We start from the raw sequence: 23,975 nt of genomic DNA, 5'->3' as shown, positions 1-23,975 counted from the left end.
TTGTTTATGTTTCTTTTGCTACCTATTCTGAAAACGCACTCGGACCTCTCTTAAACTGAATTTTACAATGCGTATTGTTGTGCGTTTGTTTTTTTCTACATTGGCTAGAGGTATAGGCAGAGGGGGAGATATAAAAAAACATGTTTATCTCCGCCGCATTTTTGCGCCTGTCCCAAGTCAGGCGCCTCTGGCCTTTGTTAGTCTTGTATGATTGTAAGTTAAGTTTCTTGTGTATAATTCAGAGTTTAGTATGACGTCCATTATCACTTTAATAGTAGCATATTTGTTTAGGGGTCAGCTGAAGGACTCCTCAGGGTGCGGGAGTTTTTCACTGCATTGAAGACCCATTAGTGGCCTTCGACTGTAGTCTGTTCTATGGTCGGGTTGTTGTCTCTTTGAAAAATTCTTCATTTCCATTCTCAATTTTACAATTCTTAATTTTCCATTCATTAAAAGAGGGACGAAAGATACCAGAGGGACAGTCAAACTCATAAATCGTAATTAAACTGACAACGCCATGGCTAAAAATGAAAAAGACAAATAGACAAACAATAGTACACATGACACAACATAGAAAACTTAAGAATAAGCAACACGAACCCCATAAAAAACTAGGGGTGATTTCAGGTGCTCCTGAAGGGTAAGCTGATCCTGCTCTACATGTGGCACACGTCGTGTTGCCTATGTGATGACAAATCCGGTAAATAGTCTAATTCTGTAGGTCACATTCATGAAAGGGAAGGGGATTGTAGTTTCGACGTAAGGAGTATATCCGATCAAAAGCTAGGGGTGAACGCTATATATTTTTAAAAACCATCATCATGTGCACTCTTTCTTCCTATTTATCATACATTACACGAAAGCTCTTTGTATGCAATTACTGCAAGTTAACCACATGGTCAAGTTTGCTAACTTTTCCAACATCATCACAGCTCGGCATGTTCTCCTAAGAAAATTTTAGGCCCGGTAATTAAATAAAGACATAAATCAAACCGCATGGTATAAATTACTGCTAACTTGATATATATATCTATTGTTGACATTACATTCTTCAGAACCGAATTCCATTGCCAACATGAAGAACTATGTGAAATTAATGGAATATTATACCACTGTGTCAGTTAAATGCATGTAAACATTTTGTCCCCTATATCATAATTTCTTCTGTATAATATATACCTGTATAATTTTACCCTTTCAACTACTGTTGATGTTGACTAAAGTAGCATCTGGTATGTGCACGTTTGAAAATAGGGTAAAAAAAACATACAAATGGATTTGTTTTAGCTAGGATAGCTGTCGTTTTATTAAGGTACTTTATATTTGCTACTTTGTAGTCTGTGACGATTGGTTTTATGGTAAAAACTGCACTGGGAAGTGTTATTGTTTAACTGAGCCATGCAGTGGGGTTACGGGAATATGTCCATCTGGTGGATGCCAAAAGGGGTGGCAGGGCGAATCATGCGAAGAAGGTAGGACATTTAATTAATGTTTGCTGTGACTCGTTTAGTGCTTTTTGACATTCGATTTATATTCTTACCTTACCAGAGTATTAAAGGTTTACCTTACTTTTCAAAGGTTCAATGATTAAGCTTATTCATTCTGAATCATTGAAAAATGATGTGGTGCTCTATTGTTTGTTTTATAAAGACGCATGCAGATTTAAGTGAGTCACACCTACTGGCAACTAGTGCAGAGGTTTAAACAAGTCAATAAAAAACAAAACATAAATAACGTGTGTTGTTTTTACAGCACTGTGGGATACCTTTGCTGGTTGACTGTCAGTCCCTGGTGGTGTCATTAGCTTAGTAGTCAGTACTTCGGTATTGACATGATCATGATCTATAACAAATAATAAAACTTTCGAAATTACCGTTTATAAATTTCGAAATAATTATTAACTAAGTTTTCAACATCCTCTAGCAAAGTTGACCTTAGATCGATTTATCTATTTTCAAAGTTCCTTTTTGTTACACAGCTCCCAAATTTTTTAAGCTATATATAGCTTTTCATAAACCTTTGGCATTTTGAGCGTTCCTGATCATGATTAAGGTTAATCTAGAAAAGCGCGTCGGACGCATGACATTTGTAACTTGTTGTTTTTATTAGCTCACCTGGGCCGAAGAGCCAAGCGAGCTTTTCTTATCACTTGGCGTTCGTCGTCCGTCGTAGTTAAATTTTACCAAAATCTTCACCTCTGAAACAACTAGGCTAAATTTAATCAAACTTTGGCCACAATCATCATTGGGGTATCTTGTTTAAAAAATGTGTCTAGTGATCCGGCCAACCACCCAAGATGGCCGCCATGATTTTAAATAGAAGAAAGGGGTAAAATGTAGATTTTGGCTTATATCTCTGAAACCAAAGCATTTAGAGCAAACAAATTTACATGTGTTAAATTGTTAATCAGGTCAAGATCTACCTGTCTTGAAATTTTCAGATGAATCGGATAACCCGTTGTTTGGTTGCTGTCCCTAAATTGGCAATTTTGGCAATTTTAAGGAAATGTTGACGTTATTTATTGTTATTTTGAATGTTATTATAGATAGGGATAAACAATGAACAGCTATAATGTTTAGCAAAGTAAGATCTACAAATAAGTCAATTTTTAACAACTTTTTCTAATTTTTTGTACTCTTTTACAAAAATTTTCCTCTGAAACTACTGAGCCAAAATCATTATAGATAGAGATAATTGTAAGCAGCAAGAATGTAAAGAAAAGTTAGATCTACAAACACATCACCATCACCGAAACACAATTTTGTCATGAATCCATCTGTGTCCTTTGTTTAATATGCAGATAGACCAAGGTGAGCGAAACAGTCTCTTTTGAGCCTCTAGTTTTTTACAGCAATGTGGGATACCTCTGCTGGCGGACCATCATTCCTAGATGCTATCATTAGCTAAGTAGTCAGTTCTTCGGTACCGAGATGATTTATTACAAAACTTTTTAAATTGTCCGTTGATAAATTTCGAAATAAATGAAAGCTAAGGTTTCAACTCCATTGGGCAAAGTTGACCTTAGAGGCTAATTTTGGGTGCTTTTTGGTAATAACTATACTTAATCGTACATGTAGCCAGGGGGTACTGAGGGGGGGGGGTCCTCTGAACCCCCCCCCCCTCTTTTTGAAAATAAATAAGCACTGTTAAAGTCAATGTTCTGTTCGAATTGTGACTGTTAAATTCGAGTTCGTGAGTCCAAATAACACCCCTTGGAAATCCTTAGAAATTCCTGGCTACGGGCCTGATATTTATAACTTGTGTTTTACGGATTCTATCAATGAGACCCTTCTTGGATGTAATAAGGTGGTTATACTCGCTCGTAGTCATCAATTTTAAAATTCTGCAACAGTAACCAATGTCTGTATATTAAAAATGTGTTCACAATACTTTTAGTATCAGTGAAAACTAATTGTAGCTGAAAATGGAAGTATTTTAGACTTTGGACGCTGTAAATTTATTACGTGCACTTTTCAATCACGGCAAAAATGGCTTTACCTTTTTGGCTTCTTTCTTTCTTCATAATGTAACATTGACTGACGATTTACTTTATTTTTGAAGCGATATCTGAATTACAAAAGGAAGATCCTCCTTACGCTGCCACAATCGGAGGAGGTGCTACTGCAGTCATACTTATTCTGCTTATAGTTGTGATATTCATCATTTACAGGTTAGTTGTATTGTTCTTGAAAGATATCACACTTCTCCGTTGAAAAGTTTTTATTACCACCATTAATCATTTATTAATGTTATTGTTCAATGTATTATCTTGAAAGCAATGCAGAAGATTTCAAATAAAGTACAGTAATTACGGTAACGTAAAATTGTTTATCTTAGTCGATACCTCTGATAGTAGAATGCTAGTTCCAAAGGATAACAGTTCAGTTTTGCTATAAAAACATGAAAATAATGGTATTGATAATATAAATTGCTGTCAATGTGTTGTCTGTTCGTCCAGACTTTTGATTGTCTATTTGATATCTTTTGCAAGTAATATTTTCAGTCAAGTTTTTTATATCCCGGTTCCTTCTCGGTATGCTTTTATCCTTCTTTGGAAATATCAGCTCGTTTATGTTTTGTATGACGTCATGTGTTTTCTCGGTCATCTATTGAAATATCTAATTAGGGTCATATGTATCGGATGTAGTGAATGCTAGTATCGTTTAATTACTCATATGTTTTGACAAAGACAATTTAAATGGAATAAGTCATTATTTAAAACTTGTTTATTTTCTTTGTCCATATTCCATTCTAACAGTAAAAGTACCGTAACGTAAAATATTTGCAAAAATGTAAGACGATTCTTAATATATCGTTATTTTTTAAATTCATTAATCAAAACATTATAACGTATACTCTATGTTTCAAGATCACATGCTTTCAAATCGGGGCAAATTTGAGTTTCAGACTAGTGAATTGTCTACATCGTTAATATATTCGATTCCAAGAAGCATATTAACCGTTGGAATATATCTTATCTTATTTATGTACTTTTTGTTTTACCAGCTCTGTAATGTTTGCAGTGTATGATGTACATGTACGCAGCCCCGTCCGAACAAAATGGAGACGATACAATCCGATGCTCTCTGCACGTTAAAAAATCTTGTAACAATTCTTTGAGGGGTCCTGTTGCAAGATATAAATACTGTTAATACCATCGTTTTCTAGTTGCCTCGATCACCAGACCTAACTATTTTATTTATTGTTAATTTGTTGTCGTCCTGAAAATTCAGAGAATATTTGCCATTGGACGATGGTCAACTAACAATCAATCAATGAATCAATGTTTGTTAAACGTCTTTTTTTTACTTCAGCTTTCTATTTTAAGGATGAGATTTTGGAATTAGTGTCAGAATTTTAGAATTCTTAACTATTTTCCATACGAAACAAAGTACAATATTTTGCCCCATAACATCCATTTGTCTTTTCATATAAGACTCAATAGCTCATACAATATAAAAAAAGAAGATGTGGTATGATTGCAAATGAGACAACTATCTACAAAAGACCAAAATGACACAGACATTTACAACTATAGGTCACCGTGCGGCCTTCAACCATGAGCAAAGCCAATACCGCATAGTCAGCTATAAAAGGCCCCGAGGTCATTTACCAAAATTTAAGCAGATTCTTATTTTGTTCCTTAACTAATGTTCTTCCGACAGTATCAATTAAAAATTCTTAATCTTACTAATTTCACCCAAGTACATCCTTAAGCATGATGTATCCTATGAAGTGTCTCGACAATACTAACGTGTGTGCAAAACGTTACGCGGAAAATTTTCGAAGTGTTTCATTTAATTTGTGCATAATACTGCTATTGACATAACTAATTACATTAAGAGTTTTTTTTACTAATTGTATGTAAAATATAAACATCTTTTTAGAAAAAAACTGCAGTCATTTATTGAGATTTTTGTGCATTGTCAGATACAGTTTTATTAATGATCTTTTTTATTTGTTCGTTTCTATGAATTTATGACAGGCATATTTTGTTTTCCATTATTCCGTGACATTTACAACTTCACTAATACTTATAGGTTTTTTGTATTAACAGACGCAGGTCAATATTGACAGAAGATAGACAATTAGACCGGAAATCATCAATGAATGAGACTGCTTTTGGTGAGCAAACACATAGCAATTCACATTCAAATCTTATTATATTCACCTTGAACACCAAAAAGACAACGTATTTGCATTTCAGAACCCTTAATACTGTAGTGCGTTCAATGTAAACCTTTTGTTCTGTTTCACACCCATTGTTGTGAAATATGCATCATACATGGTGCAGGCTTTAAACCGGTGCACCATCCTGTTTATGGTTCAGTACTGTTGTTATAGCTAGTATATTGTAAAGCGAATTTCAGCTTTTATTGTTCATGTTACAATCATGTTTATTCTTGACATTAAAAACTAGATGTAAAAGATTTTGGAAATGTGTATGGGTTATAAAAGAGACCTAATCATATCCACTTTGTAATGAAGACTTATTAAACAATTTGTATATGTACATTCGAGATGAATGTGAATAAATTATTGAACATTTTATGTAGAAACAAGCAAGAAAACCAGTAATAACCATAACTACGCTAATATAGATAGTATAGGAAAGACAAAAGAGGATACTTCTTCCATGACAGAGAGCGAAGAAACTGAGTCACAAATAGTAAAAATCGATGATGTGAACGTGTACGGTAATGTCATAAGCGTTTTGAAATACAAGATAATGATTGGAGATCTGAAGGCTGCTATATATGAAAAACAAAAGGGCGAGGATTTCAAAAAAGAGTATGAGGTATGCACAATTTATCACATTTGATTTAATGGTTATTTTATTTTCGGTTAATTCAAAAGATCATGCTTTTCGTTTTATTAGATATTTGTTTTATAATTTATCAGCTATTTAAAAATATGAAAGCTAGAATTTTTTAACATACACGTCATGTAAATCAATTACTGGGTTATTGTTGAATAACGCTGAAATTCAACAATGCTGAACCATCTGACTCATAATTAAAACCTCATCATAAAAAATCTCTTGACTCTCGAATCAAACCGGTAAAATAGGACTTATAAAATATGAAAAAGCATTTAGGATCCATTATTCTGAAATGTCTTTTTATATAACACACAGGTAATCTAAACATTGGAAAGAAAGTATTTCGAAGTAAATCCAAATTTTACAAACAGTTCTATTAAAAATATGATCATATCATTGATAGTTAAAGTCAACAGAGAAGTGCTGACTGATAAGTGTTAAATGCTGTAGTTTGATTGATATAACACATCTTTATGCTTTATTTTTAGATTATACAAAAAGGACTACTTTATCCACATGTTGAAGGTTCAAAAGAAGAAAATAAAGTCAAAAACCGTTTTCTGTCGCTATGGCCATGTATGTAATAAGGGAATATTCTAAGTTTTACTTAATAATGTTGTTGTTTAATTTATAAAAAGAAATAATTGATGAGAGCTATAGTTTATTGTATTTTTAACATGGGTAGTTATTATATTCGTGATTTATTTTGCCCGAGCGATAGTGAGGGCTAAAATAACACGAATATAATGCCTACCCATGTTAAAAATATAATAAAGTGTAGCTTGCATAAATTATTTCGATTCTGATTAGGACAATTAAGGTAATGTTTATGTCCAATGTGTATAAGTGTAGAGTATTTGTGCAGGCTCTTCCATAAACCTCTTTTTTTTGTAAACAAACAAACAACTGACAATGTGCTTTTTTAGAGGAAGGATTTGTATAAGAGTAGAGTGTTTGTGTAGGCTCCTCCATGAACCTCCCTTTTTATTTGTAAACAAGCAAACAACGAGAATGTGATTTTTTAAGAGGGAGGACTTTTGAACAGCCAGCATGAACGGTTGTCGTATCTAGGTCATACATTTCAATTTCGAACTGAAACACATTACAGTCATAATAAATGAATTAGTATCAATTTGAGCATTATTTTAGAGTTTGAAAGTGTTTTAAATTAATGAAATATATTAAATGCATGTTAATTTCATAAAATTCCTTATTCTGCAGTAGTCCATATACGCATGTACAAACAAATTTTATTGGATTAAGAGCATGGGTTTATTCACAAAGCGAAAGAAGCACGTCAAATTAGAATTCTTAATAAACCGTCTGTATGCTATGCATTATACATGTTATATAGCAGTTATGATACAGTTAACTTAGTTAATGGTGAGAACTTATTTTTTGAAGAACATAATGCTATTCACATTTTCTCGAAGAATTTTTTATTAAAATTTAAACATGGACGGAGTTACATACAATCATGCATTTTTTGTCATGTGAGGAGAACAACCAAACCTATCCCAAGTTGTATCTTCTTTATGACGAAAATATCTTCTTGCAAACTGTGATTACAAATATACATAATGGAATCGACAAGATATAGTAAAAGTATACATGCTTAACGTTTGATTTGTATTCTAACGACGTATTTAATTATACCAATGACATATTGGTATCAATTTTTTATACTGACATCATAATCATCAATATATATTTGTTATAGATGATCATTCAAGAGTTGTTTTGAAGGGGGACACGACGCATGATTATATAAATGCTAGTTATATTGATGTAAGTTTAACAATGTACATTCTGTTATATTATAATATTATCATCTGTGTATGTTGTCAAATTGAATTTAGAGATATTCAAAGGTGTAAGTCTCAATGACAATATTTCTACCATTTGAAATGCATATTCAACTCTTGTTAGGAAACGGATAAAAAAAAATCGGTATTTTCAATTATTTATATGTCGAATATATCACTAAACCAGTAATAAAACGAATATAATATTATATTTCTGTTACCCTAAACGTAAACGACTACCTGTGAATAGTTTTGACATGTTTATACAATCAAAGTTTATTCATTGTCACGTTTAAAATATGTTCTATTAGTAAAAATAAAATGATAATGAAATAAGCAGGACAAAAAAACTTGGAGACAAAAAAAACTGTAAAACAGGACAGAAAACAATGATGATTGTCTATCGTCCGAATTGGGCATGCAAAAAACTAACATCAACATATTTTCAAATAATTCAAGTAGATTCTGGGAACTTTAAAAGTAGACCGGGATAACAGGGCAAAAAAAGTTTGGAACAAGAGAAAACACATTGCAAATACATAAAGACTCATAGTTGATCTAGCTGATGAAGACAGTTTCAAATAAATGACATGCAATTATACTGTCTATCGGCAATTTATACTTAAGGGGACGGGTTGATACTATGTACTAAAATGAAATACTTAGTAAAACGGTTCACGCGTACACATCGTTAGAATAAATGTTCGGTTGTATGATAGAACTCGCGCTTATTTCATTATTATATTGACGCAGATTGACTTGATACTTGACGTCATTGCTTATCATTTTTGAGTATTAAGGCATATCATTGATCATATCCCTCTTACTGCCGGTAGTTATTCAAGGTTGTATTCCGTGTTCCAGAAAAAAAAACGACAGCTCTACGTCTGCGAGGTCACATGCCCAACAATGTCATCATACGATATATGAAGTCACGCCATAATGACCGTTACATTTGGGTCCTATTGAAAATATAACACTGTTTAATCTTCAGTCTTTTAATTGAAAGAGAAACAGCAATGATAAGAAGTTTGCATGAATTAAAACATAAACATATGTGTCCCTCCCGCAGCAAGAGGGTTAACAATATAAGGCAGTTAGTTCAAATGCTCATTGTACAAAATTGTCGATAATAGTCAATATCAGTCAGGAAATAAAGCATACACTAAGGATAGGTTCATTTGATGCGATTTTAGGTTTTGGACCAAATATTTCTTTTGTTCTGGCAATACCAATCGTATTGTTCGGGACTAAATAAAGGTTATTGCATGTTATTAATTTGGTATGATTTTCATTGTATTGGGACACTTACCAAGTATATTCAAACTATCTTCTTAACAATTCAGAACTATGAAAAAGAAATGGCATACATAGCAGCACAAGGTTGGTATAGTATTTCCTATATTTGATGTTTGTTTTGGTATGAAATCGATAATCGAAAGTCATTTAGTCTGAAAGGTGTACTCAATAAATATAAAATGAAATGACAACAAAACTTTATAAATTTCTTGCGTCCTAAACGCTTTACTGGATTTACCTTCATCAAACCAAATGTTTGAGAGTCAAGGATGTATAAAGACCAAAAACGTTGATGAGCTATTCATAAATTGATGTCTATGGTTATAAGATATTTTGCAAAGGTGAATTATATGTATTCAAGAAATCATCTGTACTTGTACAAGAAAAGAAGTGCAAATTCTGCGTTCATTCCATAGATGTAAATTGATCATTATAAATTAGATTTACCTTTATTAAAAACGTTCGTACAAAATGATTTAAAAGCCAAGGATGTATAAGGATCACATGCAGATTTGAATGACCAAAGGGACATAAAAGTAATAATAGTAGTCCAATTCATTTGTTATAGCTGGGTGATAGTTATATATAATGGAAGATGTGGTATGAGTGCCAAGGAGGCAACTCTCCATCCAAGTCACAATTATAAACGTAAACCTTTATCGGTCAAGGTATATATGTTAGAAAGAGCTTTCAAGTTTAAAGAACTACTCAAATTTGTATCCTCGACGTTTTGTTTGTTTTTTAATTGTTCTTTTTTTTCTTATATATTTGGCAGTCTTCTCTGGACTACTTGAACAATATTTGAAAAGATGTTTTTTTCATTTGGCCCTGTAGACTATATAAGTTACTAATCCTGACTATCGCGAGCGAAATATAATTAAACAAAAAGATAGATTACAACTAATGAATTTATTTAGTAGAAAATAATTTTAAGCCTAATTGATTCAATAAACTGACCTACACATCTGAATATTATGATTTTTCTAACATGAAGGTCCGAAAAACGAAACATTACGAGATTTTTGGCATATGATCTGGCAGGAAAATGTTGGGAAAGTAGTGATGGTCACACAACTTAAAGAAAATCGTAAGGTAACACACTATCTTAACATTTTTTCTTCATGTTACATTTGTTTTATCATTTAGTCTATCAATATGTGCAGAGATATTAAACTTCATTTGTGAAGACATTGCTCACTGGATACTCAAAACTAAAACATAAACAATAGCAAAAGAAACTGTGGTATGATTGATCATGAGACAACTCACCACAAGAGACCTTGTGATACCAAAATTAACACATATAGGTCCCTGTACTGCTTTAAGTAATGAGCCAAGCCCATACCGCATAGTTAGCTTTAAAATGCACCTAAAAGACAAATGTAAAACAATTCAAACGCAAAAAACAAACGGACTAATTTACGTACATCAATAATGAACGAAAAACAGCGACAAACAAAAACCAATGTATTACAGGTTACTGACTTTGGACAGTCACATACAAATTGTGGCTGGGTTACACTAGTTTGGAGGCGCCAACTCTCCCTTAAATCTCGGACAATGGTGTTACAATACATTATAAGAAAAACTATAAAAATCATTTGAAAAAGGTTTAACTAATCAGAGGGATATAAATAGAAATACATCTAAGAAAACAAAGTGGACGTGAACTTAGACTTGTACGTCTAGACAACAAAATGACACACAGTGTATATGTAGGACTCAAATGTATGGTGGATTCAAAATATATGGCAGATTCTTAATCTATGGTAAATGTGACGTCATGCCATTCCAAATCTATGGACGATTTTTTACAATCTAATCTATGGCAAGTTTTGTAATTTCCTAATCTATCATAATGGCGAATTTATGTCGTTTTTCAAATCTATGGCAAATTGTGCAAATGGAAAACAATGCAGTACATTTTCGAACAATGACTTGTCTTAGGCAAGTGGAAATTTACGATAACGGGAGCATGTCTATAATCATTAATGAAATAAACATTCCATATATTAATGGTCAACCAAAAAAAAATCAAAAGTGATAAATTCATATACCTTAATAAAGACTTCAAGATGAAAATGATGTGGTCTGTAAAAAATCAAAAAAAAATCTGAGCATGGTACTTTTTTAATTAGTTATCAAAGGTACCAGGATTATAATTTAGTACGCCAGACGCGCGTTTTGACTACATAAGACTTTTTAGTGACGCTCATATCAAAATATTTATAAAGCCAAACAAGTACAAAGTTGAAGAGCATTGAAGATCCAAAATTCCAAAAAGTTGTGCCAAATACGACTATGTATTAAACCAACTTATGCGTTTACTTTTCTACATTGGCTAGAGGTATAGGGGGAGGGTTGAGATCTCACAAACATGTTTAACCCCGCCGCATTTTTGCGCCTGTCCCAAGTCAGGAGCCTCTGGCCTTTGTTAGTCTTGTATTATTTTAATTTTAGTTTCTTGTGTACAATTTGGAAATTAGTATGGCGTTCATTATCACTGAACTAGTATATATTTGTTTAGGGGCCAGCTGAAGGACGCCTCCGGGTGCGGGAATTTATCGCTACATTGAAGACCTGTTGGTGAACTTGATGTTTTTTTCTATGGTCGGGTTGTTGTCTCTTTGACACATTCCCCATTTCCATTCTCAATTTTATTATAAGTCCTTTAACAAACAAGAATGCCGCTTTGGTATTTGTTGACTGAAAATACTGAAAATAGCGATGCCCTTATTCATCGCGGACATCGACCAGTACAGAACAGTTTGTCCCTCTCCAGAATAGTAGGTCACATCTTCCTTTAAACCACCCGCAAATATTTGTCAGTAAAATACTTTCATATTGAATGGTGTTTAAATCTATGAACTCCGACATCGTTAGCGGCGGCGAAGATGTAATATGGCGTTATTCAATAGTGACGTTTTATGTTACTCTTTATCCCAGATCTGCCATAGAATTTAAGAAAACAAAAATCTGCCATATATTTGAGTTGTTTGGCGTTTGTAACGTTACATTTGCCCAAGATTAAGAATCTGCTATAGATTTGGAACCCGCCATAGATTTGAGTCCTTCATATATCTGAGAGTACTCGCAGTTACTGACGTCTAGTTCAAAACCAATAATAACTTATAAACAAAAGCATACATCTGATTCTAAATTATCAATCAGTGAACAACCAACATATTATGGATTGTGTTGTAAAGACGTCATAAACAGTCAGGTCCTAATTGACAACTAAAATATTTCACCATGTTCAACTCATATAAATATGGAAGCAACAACTATATCATCAGATGGTAAAAGATAGGCAAAAGATACTAACGGGACATTCAAACTCATAAGTCGAAAATTAACTGACAACGCTTTGTCAAAAAAGACAAACATTGTACTAACCACATCACAGAAATCTATAGACTTATCAACAAGAATCCCACCAAAAACTTGTATGAAATCAGGTGCTCCGGGATGGTACGCAATTCCTGCGTCACATATGGCACTGGTGTTGTTGTTCGTGTTAGTACGAACCCGGTGATAAGTCTTGTACGGTAGGTCATATTCGAAAGAAAGAGGACTGGGTTGCGATTCCTACAATAGGAACATATCTGTCATCATCTGTGAATCTGATAATCCATAACAGTCAACTAACTCGTAATGGCGTCCGTAAAATTCACAAAGTGATGATTTCAACTTACCTTTTAGTAAAGTAAAAACCAAACTCTTCTATAACAGCGCTCTGAGATTTTATTTTAACTTATTTCGATTTCATTCGTTTTTCAGATAAAATGTGCACAATACTGGCCTAAATCAGTCACAAAACCATTGGCAGTAAACAACTATATAGTAACCATGAAGGAAGAAAGAAAACATACAGTATATGTGTACAGGTTGTTTACAGTGTTGAACAAAAACGACACGGTAATTTCATTATCTACGAATCTGGCTCGATAAAAAAATTCAATTATATACCACCAATATTATGACGAATCAGCATCAAAATGTTTATTAAATTACCCCTTTGATTTGTGTATGGTTACATATGAGCTGCGTCGGATAGATAACGATAATATCTAAATGCATTTAAGTAACCTGTTATCATATTTCGGGTTTAAAAAATATCTATGAAAAGTCTGAAACGGATTGATAAGTCAATAATTACAAGAAGCTTACAAAAAGAGTAACAAAGCAAAAGTTATATGTACTAAGATTGATTATTTTGGTGATAAACCGAGGAGATTTTATAATGTTTTATTCAGGCTTTAATCTGCAATTTTATTTAAAGGAATTTTATAAATTGCCTACTCCTCCTTAAGGACCAGTGTTTCTTACTCAGTTTGCTTTGTTTTTATTTTTTTATAATGCTTTGCTTTTTTTTCTCTATACTTTGGACACTTTTACTTTTTATATTTGGAAACCAGGAAGATGTTTAGATTGATGCTATAGTGAATATCAAAGTAAAAAAAAAATATTTGCAGCTCGGATGATATCAATATTTTCTATTTTAGAGTGAAAAGGAAAGACAAATTCACCATTTTCATTTCACACAATGGCCTGACCATGGTGTTCCTGACAGCATAGAATTAGTCAGTTTTTATAGAAAAGTAAAGATTGAAAAATGTTACCAAAATGATGCAATGGTTGTGCATTGTAGGTATGTGTATGAAAAGCAGATATCGTAAATGAAAATTAAAACTTCATTCATTAAATAACTTAGAAAAATAATTTTAATGTAGTTACACTACTTTGTTTAAATTGCTGTCTCTTAAAAAAAAAGCACTCACAACTAGAATAATGTTTACAATTCAATATCGAAAAACAGTCAAATTAAAAAAATACCGATCGCCGAGGAAAATTCAAATCGGTATGTCCCTGATCAAATGGTAAAATCAGAAGCTCAAGCAAATGAAACAAATAGATAACAACTGTTAATTTTGAAAACATGGGCGAAAGATACCAGAGGGACATTCAAACTCATAGATCGAAAATAAACTGACAACGCCATGACTAACAAAAATGACAAATAGACAAATAATAGTACAAAATACACAACATAGAAAACAAAAAACTAAGCAACATGAACCCCACCTAAAACTGCTTTCAAAACATTACTAACACAATGCATTTTCAATTCTTTTTTCGTAAAATTAAAAGGAAAAACGTCCTTTTTTATATTTTAATAAAATGTTTATGATTTCTTCAGTTATACAAGTACATTGTAGTATTCTATTCTAAAGCGCTGGTGTTGGAAGAACTGGAACATTTATAGCTATTGATGCTTTATATGAAAATGGCAAGAACGTCGGTTACGTTAATGTTATGGAATGTATCGAGATGATGAGGAAAGACAGAATGAATATGGTCCAAACATACGTAAGTATAATTATGTAAAAACACGTGATACTTGTACTAAAGTTTGAAAGACAGACCTATAATTCCTTACTGCTACTCCTGCATGCGTTATTGCTTTTTTTTTTGTATCCTAACATGCAACACTTAAATCACTTGTATTATGTAGTTAGGAACGTTTATGAATTGAGCATAAGCATTCCACGTTTATGATTTAGGATAATACAATAGGCTCTGATCTCATTGGAACAAAAGTTGATTGGCATTTATAACATTCGAAGCATTATTCCAGCCTTATTGGAAGTATTGTAACAATTTTATTGTGTTTTTTATTGTTTTGTTATGTCCGCACAGCGTTATGATTAAATGTAGTCAAAAAAATCACAATAAACAGTTGATAGAAAAATAGGATGTATTTAATAATAACAGGAACAATCAGAAATCAGTCACGCAGAAAAGTGTCTAAAAAAAATTTCTGAGCCAAATCCAAAATAGGCAGAAACATATTCAGCCAAACGTGATCATAAATCAGGGCTATGAAAGACTCCATTAGGTAACTCTTTCAACTACATTTGTTTAACCTACAAATGTAACGTGTTCTATTTTATCCAGCATTCTTTAAAGAATAGGTTAAATGTTCTTAATCTAATACCCTTTGATCCATTAGATCTCCTCATAGATAGCTGTCTCAGTATCAAAGGAAACAAAGCAATAACGTAAACTAGCAAGCATGAATCACGAATAATAAAAATTTAGTATTGTGTCTGAAGAGATATACGGTATTGAATTTTTTAACCCCAAACGTAGCTGAAGATGCAGTGTACATGATTTCTCGAAATGCGTATCTGGTACAATACCTACATGTACCGTGCATGTGATTGCTACTAGAAAAACAGAATGTTTCAGATTGATCAAATTATGAAACTTAACTATGTTGCATTAGTAGTAAGAAACAAGAATTATCGTTATGCTCTCATGCATAGTCATATAACAATCTTTCTTATATAGTAAGCAATGAGTGTAATTAGACTAATAATATGACTGAAAAATGTTTACATAAATAAAGGAATCATTGATAAGGACTCTACTTGAACTAGACTGTTTAAGTTGTTGGTACAACCCGCGTTTGCCAGAGACAAAAAATCGTTTTTGACAATTGTGCAATTATATGCGCACACGAAAAACTACATATTAAACAAATTACTGAAAATACGTTTGTAATATAAATGTAACTTCTTTTACAATTGTTACTTTGTAAATGGTTATGTTTAAATCTGCTCAATTTAAATTGCAGGAACAATACGAAGCGGTCTTTGAAGCCTTATTAGAACTTTTTACTGTACCAGAAACGTCAATTCCGAAGAATGATTTCTGTAAATACATCTCGGATCAAGAACATAAAACTGTACCACGAAATCAGAATATGTATAAAGTAGAATTCCAGGTATACTTTTTCATTTTGAATGGTTTGGATAACGTATAGTGAATTAATTAAAAATTGGCTACCGCATTTGGGATAAAATTGAAACAAACGGTGACAACGAATTATGTTGACCAACAATCACTTTTCCATATGCATAAAGAATTGCATCACTTAAGAAACACTAATGAAATGTTATTCTTTATTGAAACCAATAAAAAAAAATTAAAACCAAGCTGTTATGGTGTCCTCTTGAAGTACTTATGGGTGGGCATTTATTGCTTTTATGTAATGTTATGTGCCAGATTTTTCGACCAAAGATCTATTCTTTCTTGTCATTGATTTGTTTGTTAATTTTAGAGATTAGAAACCCTGCGACCTATGTATCCTCAATCAGCATATACTGCTGCAACATCAAAAGAAAATATTCATAAAAATGCGGCAAAGAAAATATTTCCACGTAAGTAGTCGTACGTTCTTTAATATAAGAATATTATATTTAAATATTTAGACAAAATAAAAAATGAACTAATGTACACAAAGTTTATTTTAGGATTAACAAAATCAGTTAACACAAAAAGGGAACACGTGTTTACTTTCAAGTGCACGAAAAATACACTTGACAAATGTTATATTTTTCATTTGCTAGTCAATGGTGTTAAATTTACCATATAGATTAAAAAGTATTTCAATTAATGTCTTTGGCTTTATACACATCAAAATGTTGAATAAGAACCGATTTACTTGTATCTAAATCAAAAACATTTCAGCATAACAGCATTTTCGAAATCGAAATGTAATGTTTATATTTTGTTTTGTTTTTAGATGACAAGTATAGACCGTATTTAATGTCATATGGTAAAACACGTAATGATTACATCAACGCTGTGATTGTTCCCGTAAGTTCTAATTTTGTCACACTTTATATATTGATACTCAATATCCAAGTTCTTAAATAAATGAAAGGCTGATTAACACTATAATATGCAAACGTTTTGTCAACTCATGAACATATAAATATACACTCAAAGATTCAAACAAGTATTTGTTATGCACAAGGAAACCAGAACCATACAATCACATGTTTATTATATATTAATATTTCGTTTTTCTGATCTGTGCATATTTAAAGTAAAATACGTTATTTAAAGCATTTTCGACATAAATAGGTAGGAAAACACGAGGTTTTTTTTCTTGTATCAATCCAACAGAATACTTCTTACGTTTTTCACAAACAGTCTCTGACTGTCATTTTACAAAAACTTATATATTATTATTGTCCAAACTTAAGGCTGATATGGAAAACTAAATTTCTCCGTATTCTAACATTTAATTGATGCCTAATTCAATGGGTTTTTTCCAGGGATACGAGGAGAAGAGTCAGCTCTTAGTTACACAATGTCCTCTAGAGAAAACTGTCGTTGATTTCTGGACAATGATTTATGATCATCAATCTAACATAGTTGTTTTATTAGACCAATTAAACGTGGTATGTTAATCTTACTTGACTAGGGAGTATGTTCAGTCATATGCTATTCTATAATTTAAGGATAACTTAGTGAGCTTTTTTAAACAATTATTATGTAAGATTTCCCAGGTCGTTTTTTACATAAGTGTGTCTGGTCACGTATCACAAAAGTCACTTTGACAGTAACCAGTAAAGAAAAGATTTATTCAAACATTTGGAAAAATAGATATGATATCGTTGATCTTCAATCACATTTAAAAATATTATAAAAGATATTAAAAATCTTTTCTCGATATATATACTATGATATTTCAAATCGACTATTCAGCCTTGTATCTTTCATGAGTTAATACTCTTATAATATTTATGTGTATTGATAAAAAAAAACTAATTGGTTTCAAATTTAAATTGTATATCTGTTAGAATGCTCCTTTGTGGTTAGAACAACAAGAAGTTCTGGAGTTTGAACAATTCAATATTGTGCAAGAAAACGCATCCAATCCAGATGAGCTGCAGCTTACGTTGACTCATGAGGTGAATATTCATTTACATATAGTTCTTAGAAAGTCCACAATAACATGAAATGATAATAACAAAAATGATAAATGCATAAAAAACGAAAACGGTTTTAAAAAATGCTGGTCATAATAGGATTGTCTGCATTGCGGTTGTCGTACAATCAAAACGCCATATATGTTTTTAACAATTCGTGGTGAAACACATGCATACGGTTATTTGAGGTACCCACATTGGTTGGTTATTTTTACAAAAACTAATCACTATATAGCAAAATAAGATGAGTCTTTTGTAGACGAAACGCCCGTATAGCGTTAATATAAAAATTCAATTCTGGTATCTATGATGAGTTGATATACACAAATTTTCATGTAAGGGAAGCTTTACTGACTGTCCCCCTTTATCCGCATCTAATATCACTTCGAAAAATGTCTGTACCTAGTTATTAATATGACAGTTGAGTTTTTCACTAGTTTCGTTGATAATTACCGTTTGAATATTTCTTTTTGTATGGACCTTCCTTGTTTTGTTTGAATTTACATTGGAGTTAGTATTTCTGTTATACGCTTTACTAATATGATAATTTGTTTTGATAAGAAATCGATGTTTTAAGAAGACCTCGCTACTTGTTATTGTATTTTCTTCAGAATCAAGGTGAGAGGAAAATAACTGTTTTTACACTAAACGAATCAAATGGAACAAGTGATACTATGCTCCCTTCAAACATTATACTAGATCTTCTGAAAAATGTAAACGATTGCTGGGAAGAAAACAAAGGACCTATTACTGTTGTTTGCAGGTTCGTACAAAAAATTTCAGCGATAAACTATGTATATCTTTGTTGTGAAGTTTTAATGTAACTATTTTGTTTTTGCAGTCTTTAAATTTAAAGTCAAGACTTGTTTCGACATGTCGGATTTTTTGGAACTATATTGATTTATTTATTTCAAATATATCACTTATGATATGTTGTGTGAAATATTAGCAAGTTTATATTAATGAGCATGATGAGAACAAGGCAAATTTTAGTCTTGAAGAGCTATCTTGATTTAAACAACAATTAAAAAGTAAAATCACAAAAATACTGAACTTAGAAAAAAATCTAATCGGAAAGTCCATAATCACATGGCAACTCAAATAACAAAACACATAAAAAACGAATGGACAAGAACTGCCATATTCCTGACTTGGTACAGGCATTTTCAAAATGTAGAAAATGGTGGATTAACTAACTTAATATGGCGATCACTTGTTACGTCTACGATATCAAAGTGTGTGATTAGGGACTTTCCGTTTTGAATTTTCCTCGGAGTTCAGTATTTTTGATATTTTACTTTTATATTCAGTACATAGATTTCTTTGTAGATGGTTTGGCTATTGAGTAGCAAGTAACTTACATATGTGTTTAACCTATATCACTACATTTAGAGGTCAATTATGGTGTCAAACAGTATTGAAATAATACAGTACATGTGTTAGCAGTGATGCCTTAATTTCTTCGTATGACATACTGGTTCAAATTTTTAGTCTGAAATCAATGATGACTTTTTTGTTAACCTATGACATATGTCTCTCTATTGGTTCGCATTCATATAAAATACAAATAAGAAGATATGATATAAGTGCCAATGAGATAACTCTCAGACAAAATCACAATGTGTAAAAAGTAAAAAATTATAGGTCTGCACTGTGTCACCATAAATACAACCTAAAAAGTGCCCAAAAATGGCTAGTTAGAGCAATTCTAACAGGAAAAATTACCAGAATTAAAATTGTGTAAACCAGTGACAACTTTTATTTTTGAAACAAACTTTCCACTGACACTAGAATAAAAAACGGTAAAAGGCCAACAAGTTCGTAGTTGAAGATCTTTAAATTCCGAAAGGTTTTTTTTCCAAAAAAACTGATATGGATATTTAGTCTCTTAAATCTGCAAGCCTTGATTAAACATGTCTAGATGGAAATCATTAAAATATTTTAAAAAAATTTCAGCTTGACTCGTTCTATTAATATGAGTTTTAATGGCCACAAAATGGAATATTGGTTGTTTCGTTAGATATAAAAAGGACATTCATACAAATACTGATATTGTTTTGATTTAATAAACATCCGGTAGTCGAAGAAGTTGATCAGTGTTTACGAGTTCTTGTTACTTTATTGGTTTTTACTATAGTAACATTGAAACACCACCTTAATATTTCAGCGATGGCTGTAGTAAAAGTGGGATATTTCTTGCTCTACGCCTTATCTTAGAAAAAATAGCAATAGATGATGAGATTGATGTTTTTCAAGTGGTTAGAACAATACAAGTTAGACGACCCGAATTTCTAATGAATTTTGTAAGTTTTCAATAGATAACTTTTATGTTAACGTATCTTAAATGCGAAATGTTAAGAAAGTAAGAGTTTCGCATTCAATTATTTAGACATTTGCATTTGTTCAGATAAATTGTTTTGTAGATGTAAGCTATTTTACCTATAGTCAATCTTCTCATTGTTTTATATTTATTTATTTTTTAATTCTTTGAAATTATAAAATTAGTTTACGTTGAAGAACAGTTAGTTGCAGATCTTTTGTTCAGGGATTTGTAAATAGATGACGAACCAAGAGGACATTGAATAGTCTTTTCATTTAACTTTAGTTAATGCGTTTTGCCTCTTCGTATCCATTTATCGTATTTATGGAAATCATATTTGTTGTGATACGATTTATAATGCTACATCTATAATTTACCACATGCTTACTAAGGACAACAACACAGAAATAACTCAAAGTTTTTATACAATGCATAGTTTTATAAAACTCAAGCGGTTTACTTTACGGCTACTATGGAGTCATTTATATTTAACAAATTTTCGTGGACTTCGTGTGCAAAGAAGAATCACGAATTTAAATGTCTTACGAATTACAAATTTTCTAAAGGAATGAGTGCAGACTTTGCCAAAACCACGAAATTTAATTTCCACAAATATTTAAGTTTTCATTAAACAACAAAAATTGGTATGCACGAAAATAAATCTAAAATAATTACCAAAATGTAATGTTGTTTATGTTTTTGTTGGATGGTGATGTACGAAAACATAAAAGACGTCTCATGCCAAAATGTATTTTCAGTGCAAATGGTAGACAAATCTAATAAGTAATAAATATATTGTATCCGTTATATTTGGAAATATTTTCATGATCGATTTGAGTCATGTTATAAAAATGTTTCTTACACCTTACACATGTTACATCAATTATAAAAGATTTCTCAATTATTTTCTATATTCACAGGATCAGTATGAATATTGCTACAAGTGTATCAAAGACCATATAGAAAACGACTCGTTGTATGCAAATGTATAATGATGGCAGCCTCACAGTGATATAGACAATAATAACACAATTTATTAAGACATGTTTTTCTTCCTGTTTATAGGAAATAAGAATAAGACACTTTAAAAAAAAGTAACTTAAACTGTCAAGGTTTAGGACAGAAAGAGAAAAGAGAGAGATAATATTTGTGGAATAACATCAAAAATGGAATATATTATTCATACAAGAATCCCATCTAATAGAGAAAAATGAACATATTATTAATAGTGAAGTAAAATAGGTGCGCAAGTAAGATCTCGAGTCAAATGGTTAGAAGAAGGGGAAAAAACACAAAATTCTTTTTAGGTTTAGAAAAATCAAGACAAACAAAAAAAAATATCTTGGCATTGAAAGATAAGCAAGACAAAATTATAACAGAGCCATCGGAAATTTTAAATTTAGAAAAATGTTACTATGAAAATTTATATAAAAGTACAAATCCAGATGTTAATAATATTAAGCAATATGTTGAAGAAACAAAAATAGATCATAAATTAAGTGATGACGAGAAAAGCTCTCTAGGCGGCAGCATCTCAATAGAAGAATGCACAGAAGCCATTTTTAATATGAAACTAAACAAATCACCAGGTATAGATGGTCTAAATCTTGAATTCTATCGCACATTCTGGGATAATATAAAAGAACTAGCTGTAGAAGTTTTCAAGAGAAAGAAGAATTAACAACATTACAAAAAATAGGAATAGTATCTTTATTGTACAAAAAAAATGACCCGCTATCCCTAGACAATTATAGACCTATAACTTTACTAAATGTAGACACCAAATTAATAGCCTATACTTTAGCCCAACGGTTAAAACCTGTTTTATCAAAAATAATAAATAGTGATCAGAATGGATATGTAAAAAATAGGTACATTGGTTTTAATATCCGACCGATTCAAGATATCATAGACTACTCTGAAACTTTTAATATAGATGGTGCTTTGTTATTTATAGATTTTTCAAAAGCTTTTGACTCGTAAGAATGGTCATTTATGTATGAAGCTCTTTTAAAATTTGGTCTCCCGCAGTCGTTTATTAAATGGGTTAAAACTTTATATAATGGTGTCAAAGGTTGTATGCGAAATAATGGGTGGATTTCTGAAACCTATAACATTTTTCGTGGTATTAGACAAGGGTGTCCCTTGAGTTCGACAATTTTTGTTATAGCTGTAGAGATTTTGGCATGTAGAATAAGACAAGATACAGGTATTAAAGGATTTCAAATCCAACTTGATTCTAAAACACATAGTCTTAAAATCTCACAACTTGCAGATGATACTACTCTCTTTCTTAAATCAAAACAAGAAATAAGCCTGGCATTAAATTTAATTGAAAAATTTGGAACTCTTTCTGGTCTAAAACTTAATAAGTCAAAAACTGAAGGAATATGGCTAGGTAAATTAAAACATTCTAAAGATAAATATGAAAACATTAGTTGGAATAAAAGCCCCATTAAAAGTTTATGTGTATATTTTGGAACTAATAAAATTGAATGCCATAAATTAAACACAGAAAATATTTTGAGGAAGTCAGAAAAAGCAATTTCAAATTGGAAGAAAAGAAAGCTTACAATGATTGGACGAATAACAGTAATAAAAACATTAATTATACCAGACATAACCTTTTTAGCATCAGTAACTAATTTATCGAGAGACTTTCTAACACAATTTAAAAAATTAATATTTAACTATATATGGCAAAACAAAAATGAGAAAATCAAGAGATCTACTCTATGTAATGATTATCAGGATGGAGGTTTAAAAATGATTGATATAGATAGTTATATAACATCAATCTATATATCTTAGGTTAAAAGGTTAACAACAGAAGAATTTTCAAATTGGAAGGTTATACCCTTATATTACTTTAACAAATTTGGAGCAAACTTTGCTCTATTTAACATGAACCCTGAAAATGTATATGACATACCAAATTTAAAAAAAATTATGCCAGAATTTTATTTTGAAATTTTAAAAAGTTGGTATAAAGTACATAATAGTTCCAAGATAAGCAAGGGGTTAAATTTCAAATGTATAAGACAGCAATTTATTTGGGGTAATCAATCAATTAATTTAAATAGTAAGTCTTGTTTTTCCAAACTGGATAGAAAGTGACATTCCTTTTATTAATGATATCATAGATAAACAAGGAAATATCTCCCAAAAAGTAATCTTAAATAAATTGAAAGAAAAATCAAACTGGATAGCAGAACTTTCTAAACTGAAATCTGCAATCAAAAAGGAATGGAAACTCATGTTAAAATCAAATCAATCAATTTCAACTAAAGTTCAAATAGATAGAAATCTTTACTTAGAAACAAAAAACAAAGCCAAATCAATTTGCATTAAAACATTAAAACCTAAAGATATATATAATTATATCAAAGGTATGGAAAGTGACACACCTATTGGTTTCATAAAATGGAAAAAAAAATTCAATC

General features: G+C 31.4%; 1 protein-coding gene across 1 annotated transcript in view; it reads left to right on the top strand.

Annotated features, from left to right (window-relative positions):
• LOC143043682 (receptor-type tyrosine-protein phosphatase epsilon-like) overlaps positions 1–21,621 on the top strand; it is a 28,352-nt gene extending 6,731 nt beyond the window's left edge. Inside the window, exons 8-26 of the mRNA XM_076216058.1 lie at positions 1,338–1,472; positions 3,562–3,670; positions 5,558–5,625; positions 6,057–6,298; positions 6,811–6,898; positions 8,043–8,110; positions 9,474–9,510; positions 10,421–10,518; positions 13,207–13,344; positions 13,932–14,077; positions 14,661–14,796; positions 16,067–16,216; positions 16,553–16,652; positions 17,018–17,091; positions 17,556–17,681; positions 18,084–18,194; positions 18,824–18,975; positions 20,380–20,515; positions 21,453–21,621. Of these exons, the coding sequence (XP_076072173.1) occupies positions 1,338–1,472; positions 3,562–3,670; positions 5,558–5,625; positions 6,057–6,298; positions 6,811–6,898; positions 8,043–8,110; positions 9,474–9,510; positions 10,421–10,518; positions 13,207–13,344; positions 13,932–14,077; positions 14,661–14,796; positions 16,067–16,216; positions 16,553–16,652; positions 17,018–17,091; positions 17,556–17,681; positions 18,084–18,194; positions 18,824–18,975; positions 20,380–20,515; positions 21,453–21,524 (2,186 nt within the window). The 3' untranslated portion in view covers positions 21,525–21,621. The remainder of the gene's footprint in view (positions 1–1,337; positions 1,473–3,561; positions 3,671–5,557; positions 5,626–6,056; positions 6,299–6,810; positions 6,899–8,042; positions 8,111–9,473; positions 9,511–10,420; positions 10,519–13,206; positions 13,345–13,931; positions 14,078–14,660; positions 14,797–16,066; positions 16,217–16,552; positions 16,653–17,017; positions 17,092–17,555; positions 17,682–18,083; positions 18,195–18,823; positions 18,976–20,379; positions 20,516–21,452) is intronic.
• The last annotated feature ends 2,354 nt before the right edge of the window (positions 21,622–23,975 follow it).

Source organism: Mytilus galloprovincialis, chromosome 1, assembly GCF_965363235.1.
Source record: "Mytilus galloprovincialis chromosome 1, xbMytGall1.hap1.1, whole genome shotgun sequence".
Taxonomy (NCBI): domain Eukaryota; kingdom Metazoa; phylum Mollusca; class Bivalvia; order Mytilida; family Mytilidae; genus Mytilus; species Mytilus galloprovincialis.
Note: the sequence above shows the minus strand (reverse complement) of the source record. Positions and strands in the feature narration are given on the sequence as shown.